Source organism: Dunckerocampus dactyliophorus, chromosome 10, assembly GCF_027744805.1.
Source record: "Dunckerocampus dactyliophorus isolate RoL2022-P2 chromosome 10, RoL_Ddac_1.1, whole genome shotgun sequence".
In the NCBI taxonomy this organism is placed as follows: Eukaryota; Metazoa; Chordata; class Actinopteri; order Syngnathiformes; family Syngnathidae; genus Dunckerocampus; species Dunckerocampus dactyliophorus.
The window spans coordinates 481189-491815 of record NC_072828.1 but is presented as its reverse complement, the minus strand read 5'-3'; the positions used below and the strand labels follow the sequence as shown (position 1 = coordinate 491815).

Here is a 10627-nt window from a genome sequence, read left to right as displayed (position 1 = left end):
TCACTATGCATTCTTTGCTTGTGTATCTTGCTTGCTGCTGTAACAGATGAATTTCCCTGCTGTGGGATTAATAAAGTACTACTACTACTACTACTACTACTACTACTATGTCCACCACTTCCTCCAGGTTAATAACCTTTTTGTAGTGAATGTGGAGAAGTGCCAGCGAGGTCAGCCGCTGTTGCGTCATATTGGCCCTCATGTAGGTGTTCAGACGCTTCAAGGTACTGGCACTTGGCTCACATTTACACCATGTTACTGGGATGGTACAGGCCAACTGAAGGAGGACCCTGATGTTGGGGAAGTGAACGGGATCGTGTGACGGTCCACAACTTGATGTGCTGTCGCTTGAATGCATCACATCCAGTCAGGTGGATTATGGACTTCTTTTAATGGCAGTGTGTCCTGTAACAACACTTTTACAGAGGAAGGACAGGTGAGCGTCCACTTTGGTCACGGGATAATCATGTCTCATTCCTAACAGTTCTGAGCACTTCTACAGCAATTTGGATTCCATTTTACAAAACAAAAAGTGTTCCAATTGGTTGTGATGGTATAGTATATTGGTTGGGGAACCCTTTCTAATTCCCCTTCACATTATTATCTTCACATTTTATCATTTGTCTCACAGGTGCGCTGATATTCATACAATGAAATATTTTGTAATCCAATTTACAATACAGGACAAAGATAACACATTTAAACTTCTTTTGCATGATGTCCCTGAACACAGCTCACGTGATCAACATGGCTACTGCTGCACAGCGTGCAATACTAAATGAGGGCCAGCAATTAGCATTAGCAAAGTAGCAACAAGTAAAACAGCATATTGAAAACAACATAGTCACAATGACATAGAATATGACCTGTAACAACAGTTTTACAGAGGAATGACAGGTGATCATCTACATTGCACATAAATGATTCCAAGTTAGTTTAACAAAGAAACTGCATTAAAGTCTATAAAACTTCACTCAAAAGTGCAGACTGGCTCTTTCCAATTAGTGAACACTATCAAATGCACATGACATTGTTCCATTCCATTCCATTCCATTTTCCTCCGCTTATCCGGGTCCGGGTCGCGGGGTCAGCAGTCTCAGTAGGGAAGCCCAGACTTCCCGGTCCCCGACCACCTCCTCCAGCTCCACCGGGAGGACACCAAGGCGTTCCCAGGCCAGCTGTGAGACATAATCCCTCCAGCGTGTCCTAGGTCTTCCCCGGGGCCTTCTCCCGGCTGGGCATGCCCGAAACACCTCGCCAGGGAGGCGTCCGGGAGGCATCCGGACTAGATGCCCGAGCCACCTCAACTGGCTCCTCTGGATGTGAAGGATCAGCGGCTCTACTCTGAGCTCCTCCCGGATAACCGAGCTCCTCACCCTGTCTTTTAGGGTGAGTCCCGCTACCCTACGAAGAAAACTCATTTCAGCCGCTTGTATCCGCCATCTCGTTCTTTCGGTCATGACCCAAAGCTCATGACCATAGGTGAGGGTGGGAACATAGATCGAACGGTAAATTGAGAGCTTTGCCTTCCGGCTCAGCTCTCTCTTCACCACGACGGTCCGGTACAGCGACCGCATTACTGCAGACGCTGCGCCGATCCGCCTATCGACCTCACGCTCCAACCTTCCCTCACTCGTGAACAAGACCCCAAGATACTTGAACTCCTCCACCTGGGGCAGGACCTCATTCCCAACCCGGAGGGAGCAATCCACCCTTTTCCAACTGAGAACCATGGCCTCGGATTTGGAGGTGCTGAGTCTCATCCCAGAAGCTTCACATTTAGATGCAAACCGTCCCAGTAAACGCTGCAGGTCACAGCCCGATGAGGCCATCAGGACCACATCATCCGCAAATAGCAGAGATGAGATCCTAGTGCCCCCGAACTGGACTCCCTCGACACCTTGGCTGCGCCTAGAAATTCTGTCCATGAAAATTACAAACAGAATCGGTGACAAAGGGCAGCCTTGGCGGAGGCCAACGTTCACCGGAAACAGGCTTGACTTACTACTGCCAATGCGAACCAGGCTCCTGCTCCGGTTCTACAAGGACACTGTCGAATGCCTTTTCCAGGTCCACAAAGCACATGTAGACCGGTTGGGCAAACTCCCAAGTACCCTCCAGTACCTTTGCAAGGGTGTAGAGCTGGTCCAGTGTTCCGCGACCAGGACGAAAACCACATTGCACCTCCTGTAGCCAAGGTTCGATTAACGGTCGTACCCTTCTCTCCAGCACCCTGGAATAGACTTTCCCAGGGAGGCTGTGATCCCCGTACAGTTGGAACACACTCTCCGGTCACCCTTCTTGAAAAGGGGGACCACCACCCCAGTCTGCCAATCCAGAGGTACTGTTCCCGACTTCCACGCAATGTTGAAGAGACGTGTCAGCCAAGACAGTCCCGCAACATCCAGAGCCTTGAGGAATTCAGGGCGAAACTCGTCCACCCCCGGAGCTTTGCCACTGGGGAGCATTTTGACTACCCCAGATACCTCAGCCACGGTGATGGGACTGTCCGCGTTCGTGTCCTCAGTCTCTGCTTCCTCTATGGAAGGTATGTCAGTGGGATTGAGAAGGGCCTCAAAGTATTCCTTCCACCGCCCAACTATATCCTCAGTCGAGGTCAGCAGGCTCCCGTCCCCACTGTAAACAGTGTGGACCGGGCACTGCTTCCCCTTTCTGAGGCGCCGGATGGTTCGCCAGAACCTCTTCGAGGCCGACCGAAAGTCGTGTTCCATGGCCTCGCCGAACTCCTCCCACACCCGAGTGTTTGCCTCAAAAACCGCCGAAGTCGCGTGCCGCTTGGCCTGCCGGTACCCATCAGCTGCTTCAGGAGTCCCACAAGCGATCAATGCTCGATAGGATTCCTTCTTCAGCTTGACGGCAGCCCTGACCTCTGGTGTCCACCATCGGGTTCGGGGCTTGCCGCCACGACTGGCACTGACCACCTTGTGGTCGCAGCTCCGATCGGCTGCCTCAGCAATGGAGGCACGGAATAGAGCCCATTCGGATTCGATATCCTCGTCCTCCCCCGGGATGCAGGAGAAGCTCTGCCGGAGGTGAGAGCTGAAGACTCGACGAACAGGAGACTCTGCCAAACGTTCCCAGCACACCCTCACTACACGTTTGGGTCTCCCGGGTCTGTTCGGCATCCTCCCCCGCCATCTAATCCAACTCATCACCAGGTGGTGATCAGTTGACAGCTCAGCCCCTCTCTTTACCTGTGTGTTCAAAACATGCGGACGCAGGTCTGATGATACGACTACAAAGTTGATCATAGACCTGCGGCCTAGGGTGTCCTGGTGCCATGTGCACTTATGGACATCCTTATGCTGGAACATGGTTTTTGTGATGGACAAACTGTGGTTCGCACAGAAGTCCAACAACATCACACCGCACGGGTTCAGATCGGGGAGGCCGTTCCTCCCAGTCACGCCCCTCCAGGTCACACTGTCATCGCCCACATGAGCATTGAAGTCTCCCAGTAAAACGACAGAGTCACCAGTTGGGGTGCTCTCCAGCACCCCTCTGATGGACTCCAGGAAGGCTGGGTACTCTGAACTGCCGTTTGGCGCGTACGCACAAACGACAGTCAGGAGGACCCTTTCCCTAACCCGAAGGCGTAGAGAAATGACCCTCTCGTTCACCGGGGATGACTCCAACACAGAGGCACCGAGCCGGGGGGCTATTAATAAGCCCACACCAGCTCGCCGCCTCTCCCCTGCAGCAACTCCAGAGTAGAACAAGGTCCAGCCCCTCTCGAGGAGTTTGGATCCAGAACCCAAACTGTGGGTCGAGGTGAGTCCGACTATATCTAGTCGGAATGTCTCAACCTCTCTCACAAGTTTGGGCTCCTTCCCCGCCAGAGAAGTGACATTCCATGTCCCAAGAACCAGATTTGGCCGCCGAAGACCAGGTCGCTTGGGTGCCCGCCCTCGACCGCCACCCAAAACGCAATGCACCGGACCCTTATGCTTGCCCCCGCAGGTGGTGGGTCTACGGGGGGGAGATCCCGTGTGGCTTCTTCAGGCTGAGCCCGGCCGGGTCAGGATGACCACCTTACAGTTTATGCCCGGTCGTTCGAACCCCCTGAACCCCCTCTGCCCTGGTTACGGGCCTGGGATCATACGTTACATCAGGGCTATCCACCATGTGGCCCGTGGGCCATTTTCAGTCCACAGCTTGTTTTTTATTGGCCCTCGGCATACATAGAAACAACATGAATTCATAGTTGATGAGCTATATACAAAAATATGTATTTGAAGACAGACGTTGAAATGTAAGTAATCAATGCTTTAATTCATTCATTCATTGTTATTGCAAATGTTCACTGGGGGTACCGCTGGGGGTACGCATAATCCGCTTTGGGAACGGAGCCAGAAATGTTTGATTGGGGTGGCCGAGGTGAGACCATTACCCACATAGGGGTGGCAAAAAGTTGATACCGGAATTGTCTAGATGGCCACGGCCATGGAAAACTTTTTTTTTTTTGAGAAAGCATTTTTGTGATGCAAATGTTTCATCTTTTGAAGGCATATTGTTTCGAGAAGCCAAAGTCTTGACTTAATTGTCCCCAGCAACTAAGTGGAGCTACGTTCTTCATCTGACCAGAACTGGACTTAGGAGACCAAGTGGGGGGGGGTAAGTCGCTGCTGATGTACTCCACTGCTGATGGGGGTGTCATACAACTTCATGTCAAAAAATACCATCTATCCCTTTAAAGTGACACATTTGACAGCTGCTCTATTTGTTTTCAATCATTTTTTCCACGTTTTGCTGTGAAAAAGTGGAACTTGAGTTTGAGATGATGAGGGTGTAGGTGTTGTTTATGCAATGTATCAATTACTGTTAGCCCAGGGTGATGTGGATTGTGATCAATGAGCGCGGGCAGCCCTAAAGGAGTAACATGCTTCATCGGTATCGGGGTGGGTAATGCGCACAAGAACTGAGACGCATTCGCAGCTAGAACTGTCAATATTACGCAATACGCCGCTGCACTTTCTGAAACCCAATTGGAAGCACATGTGCTGTGTGTACGCGCTAATCCAGATTCCACTCTAGCGTTTGTTTTTGTTGCCATGTAAACAACATTTGAAGACGCAGCGAAAGCATCTCAGACGCCTGTAGAGTATTTCAAACAAGTCAATCCAGATTGTATCAGATTTGGATCCAGATTGTGCCTTTCGTGAATGCAGGAGTTGATTGAATGTAAAATAGGACGTAAGTTGAAGAAAACTGGTTGATATAACGCTTGAATGTTCAAACAGGTTTGATTTGGATTTGTTGTAAAGATTTCCCAGCCAAAGAATGGTTTAGCCTGATGAAAGTGTACCTTTGGCAGACATTGGATTGTTCCCATTGCAAGCAAATAGATTTATACTGGAGTAGAGAGGAAATGTTGGTATCGTTTAGATACCAAGTATATCCAGGGCCATCATTGCCGATACTGACACTGATAGAAAATGTTTTTTTCTCCCATTTCTTCTTTTTGCGTTTTGAAGCTCATATTTGGAACCTCCTTAAGATCCAACAGGGCAAAAGTGCCTAAGATTTGGATGAGGCTTGTACATCTGTGAACATGCTACATCCATCCCCTATCAGGAGGTAGCTTTCATACGCTTGCTTTGAAAGTGGAAACTTTGCATATGAAAAACATGTTTTTGCTTTGTTGGTTGCCTTTCTGTGTTTGTGATATGAAATATATAATAAGAATCCCAAATGTACTTTTTTCATTTCATTTCATTTTTAGTTTCTGTCCTTGAAAATGAAATTCCAATAAATCCTTTTTGGATTTTATTGCCGCTGATGAAAGAAAATGCCGTGATAAAAAGTGAGTATTTCCCAACAAGTCCTACTAAACAGCTTTTCATTCCCAACGTGCCCCATCTTCATGACTTGCTGAGAAGAAATAAGTCATGGCAGGATGGAGATGCCCGGGTTAGAGACCTTTTGCCTCCAAGACTTCAGCTTGTATTCATTTGTCTCCTTGTATGCAAGTTCAATAAACTGGCTCCTTATTCTCAAAGAACTTGTCCCTGATCTTTGGATCCAGCAAGTCAGAGACAAAAGTGTTAGAATAATGTACGCACATGTTACGGTATGTTTCACCATCTTCCTTTTAGCCACTACACTGTTGCTCACCTGTTATGATCTTGTGCTGCATGCGTGAGCTTGAACAGGACGACTCAAGGACGTTGGAGAAGAAAAACAGGAGAACATCTGACCGCAGTTCAGACACAAAGACCTCCTGTCTTCTGTAACTTCTCATGCTTTGTTATGTCTCTTATTGTGTAGTCTTAACCGTAGCACATTGCAGCTTTAGCCCCCCACCCTTTAGAGCTGCAATGCCCCATGGAACTAGGAAACTCCCTCAGGAAATAAAAAGCCAGGAGACAACTTGATTTCTGTGGAGAATCTTTACTCATCGAAATCACCGCAACAACGACCTCCCACCACATTCTGGATTGGAGGACTGTTTGGAAACCTGTTTTAACTGTAGCTAAACCAGACATCGGGGAAACGACTGTCCTCCTCCGTGCAGCCGGCACCGCAGAAGACATGGGTGAGGCCGTGATTCTGGACCTCCACGCAGCGGGCGGGACCAGCGGACACCCGGTTCGTCTGCCATCTCTTCCGACCGATGCCGGGCCGACCCTCACTCATCAGTTGGTGATGACTTTTGCTAGACCGGACACTGACTCATACGCAGGCAAACATTTTGGAATGTTTTATTATCAGTGGGAAAGAAGTCAAATCACATGACTTGCACTGGAAGGATTTGGGTTGTTTTGTTTATGACAGTAAGAGGTTGACTGATTGGCAACCGACGAATGATTCTGGACTCTTTTATTCAAGCCATGGCAACTGTTTTAAACTTCTTAGCTGTCCATCAGTCTTGCTGGCACACGGTGGGCGTTCCAAAAGGCCTGATGCCATCCATGCCCACATCTCACACTTGGTGGGGCCTCTTCTCTCCAAGATCTCATTTGTAGGCTGCCTGCAGATATGACATGGGCCTGACCAAAAACAGTGAACCCGTGCAGCTGACTCTGAAATCCTCTTTTTGACCGCACGGATGCCAATACCCCCAGCACCCTGTTTTCAATCCCTTACTTAAAGGAAAGCTGCACTTTTTGGGGGAATTTTGCCAATGATCCACAATCCTTATGCGTCGAGGTTCTGCACAAAGAACTCCAGGCCATCTGTGAATCTCTGGACTTCAGCCAAAACCAGATGGTCTCCTCGGTCATGGAGAACGCAGACCTCCACGAGTTGGTGAAGTCCCTCACCGGTGGAGTTTCACAACTCAAGAAAATAAAACCATGAAGGAGACTATCCTGGACCCCCGGGCCTGGAGCATGCGGGACAACTTTGTAGGAGGTGGGAGCTGGGAGCCAAAAAGCCAGAGAGCGAAGGCTGAGACCCATCGTGGCAAACTCCAAACATTTTAAGCAGAAAGAACGGGTGAAGAGCCGAGGCCGGAAACTGAAGGGGACGGACTTCAGCGTAAACGGAATTTCCTGGAGAAATCCTAGACAGACGCAGTTGGGAAGAAGTTCATTGACGAGGGGTGCCGAGCTGTCATCATGGTGGATGAACAATACCACAACCAGGAAGCCACGCTGTGGCCGTACTGATCATCTATATCGGTCAGCTAACATTTCATATCAACATGTCTGCCGATTGTATGCCTGTGGTTATTGACCTGAGTGAAGTTGGCCCCCCATCCCACTCAAATAGTCTCACAAGCTACGTTTGTGCTGTTTTGTTTCTGAGTTATTACAGTTTATTTTATAGGTCAACCAAAGTTCCCCCAGGCCCCGATGTCGGAAAACCTTTTGTAGATTTGTGTAGTTTCCTGTGCTCTTATTTTGGCAACACAGTTCATGATGTAATTTCCTGGTAGTCTCGGCGTGTTACGAGTGACGGACACATCTTGTTCAGTGTGCGTCCACGCCTGTCACACCACACACACACGTACATACCGTACCTTGATGAAAGCTGCTCTCTGTCCCAAGACACCATCAGATCAGCATCCCCCCCCCCTCCTAAACTACCCCCCATTTGTCTCTTTTGCATGTTACCTTTCCCACTGTGCACAATCCCTCGTTCTCTCTTTCGCCCTTCTCCTTTTCTCACGTATCCTCCTGTTTGCCCGCTGTCTTCTTCACCAGCATTTCACTAGTCACATCACACATGCTCATAAAGCCGAAAACTCATACGTCCGATATGGACATCCACATCACTCCCACCTACCTCACCCCCGTCTCACATCCTCACTAGTGAGTTCAGGATGACCACCTTACAGTTTATGCCCAATTTAAGATCATATTTAAACATGTATATTTACATGACTTGTACATCTGGTGGCTGAAATATCACACCAGCCTTTCTGGGCTCCCTGACCTCACAGTCAAGCGTTACAACACTTTGAACCTGGCCGCTCCTACCGCTGCGGGAAGATGGCGAGCAACACTCTGTCGCCGCCCTGCAGGAGGTTTGCACCCCCATCCTGAAAACCCAGACCTTGTGTTCTATGTCTGCAGCTCTGCTTCCCGAGAGCCCCACCTGGGCTCCGCCCGTGTGGGGCTCGCTGTTGTCGATGACCACACTGTTGTTCTTTCTGACTCATCAAGCCAGTCCGTCGGCACATGCCACGGAACTCATCGCTCTGACCTACTGCCTGGCTTCTTTTAACTTGTCGAAAAGGCACCATATAGTGAGGGTGTGATACTGGAAGTGTGGTATCGGGAGGGACGACTGTATCGCATGTAAAACAATGAGTGAAAGTTACGGAAGGATGTTTTAATCAGGGACAGGCAAAAGAAAGCAAAATATGAAGATGTGTAATGCATATGAAATAACCAGCTGAATAACCAGCCATCATTTTCAACCAATCACCGTGAGCAACCATTTGACAGTTTATTCAGCAAGACCACCCAGAACCGGGACAGTGGTTGGTCGGGACCGCCCAGTCCGGCCCAGCGATGGCACTCTAAAACTTCTTCCCTTTGCTTAGCCTGTTGTGACGCCAAATGTTTTCCTTTCGGAGACGCTTCCAGTATTCCCAGCTCTCTTCCTCCAGCTCGTAAAGCGGCCGGGCCGGACCCAGGTTCAGATGGAAGAGCCTGATAGAAGACAGGCGCATCAGTGGGGGCACATGAAAAACTCTCCTTATACAAAATACAGGAATAAGCGCTCATCATCTACACTGGCACAACGGAAGGTGTCCTTACCAGTCTGGATATTCTTCAGGAGGCTTCAGTTTGGGGTCTTCCCCTTGTTTGTAGATGTTTGCCCCCACCGCATAAGTCGTCAGTCTGACTGGATCTTTGCACACTTCTGGACCTTTCAGCTCCTCTTTTACGAAGCCTTTTCCTTTGCCCTTGGCCGCTGGACCACAGGAAAAATGACAAGACATGGCGATAGCTGGACGAATTGCAAGGAAGCGCCTGTTATCCTCCCGAGACTAAACAGGGCTCCAGACTGTGACCATCGTGAGTACATTTTTCATCGACTTGTGCATGTGTGACCAGATGAAAGTACTTATCATGGTGAGAATAAAAATGTGGAGTCATTGATGACAGCTTGCCACAGACTGGGCCAGTGGTCGCCAACCCCTCCCTAGACTCATGCCTTGCTTGTGACATGAAAAAAGTCCCAAAAAGAAGCAATAGCAGAAAGTTCAGTCACAGTTCTAAACGTGTTCGCTGAGCTTTTCGGGTTTTTTCTCTCACTTTTTAAAATCTCCCACTGGGTCTATTAAAATGTCACATACCCTGTACATGCATCATGGCCAACCATGCAAATTACGTAATCTAACCCCTCCACATCCACGCACCCGCTGCCACAAAAAGACTGCAGTCCATGAACCTAGGAAAAACGTTTCTTGCAGTAAGTAGCACTCACAATACATGAATATTAACATAACAAAGCAATGGTTTTCAGTGTGTTTTATGTCCAGTGCTTACAATATAAGCAATATGGTGCTATATATTGACTTTATATTGTAAAGTAAATATTAAGGATGGAAAACAATGATTCAACAGCAATAAACGTCACAAAAAACCGAAACAAGACACATCTTTTGACATAGAAATACTGCTTTCACGCAAACGTATTTATGTGGGGTCTCAGGAGGTTATCGCGATGCTAGCAAAACCCCACAAACTGCAGTTTCCACGGCCAAAACACAGTAAAGATTCAGACGCCCTGGCCTACTCACCTGCTTTTTTCGCATATCCGCACGCTTGCAATCTGTTGAAGATGTTAATCGTACGTAGCGTTAGTAGCACATTGTTTGCAATGTGTTTTGTTAACAAAGAAACCCCAAACAAAGAGTGGCGAGACATTTTTACGTTGGGCTACTAAAGGCGATGCCCACTTGCTACATTTGACATTCAGAGTTCTACTTCCAGGTTCCGGTTTGTCTTGCCACTGCCTATATTAAATCTTTACTGCCCCTTCTGGTCGGGAATACACACAACTAGCTATTTGTGACATGGTAAATATTTTATCCCTTAATCCTCTTCAATATTACTTAAACGTCTCCCTGAAATATATAAAATAATTCATGATGAAGCACGAGTCGAATATCAGTCAAAAATATGACATAGGTGATTGCTACCACTAG

The 10627-nt window shown here is 48.3% G+C and overlaps 1 protein-coding gene across 1 annotated transcript; it reads right to left on the bottom strand.

The window, feature by feature from the left end:
- Positions 1 to 6423: 6423 nt before the first annotated feature.
- mrpl54 (mitochondrial ribosomal protein L54) lies at positions 6424 to 10598 on the bottom strand. Its single transcript, XM_054790443.1, has 3 exons — positions 10220 to 10598; positions 9231 to 9387; positions 6424 to 9122 (listed from the first exon to the last, which is right to left on the bottom strand). The coding sequence occupies exons 1-3, from the start codon at positions 10344 to 10346 to the stop codon at positions 8990 to 8992; spliced, it is 417 nt and encodes a 138-aa protein (XP_054646418.1). The 5' UTR covers positions 10347 to 10598; the 3' UTR covers positions 6424 to 8989.
- Between the last annotated feature and the right edge of the window lie 29 nt (positions 10599 to 10627).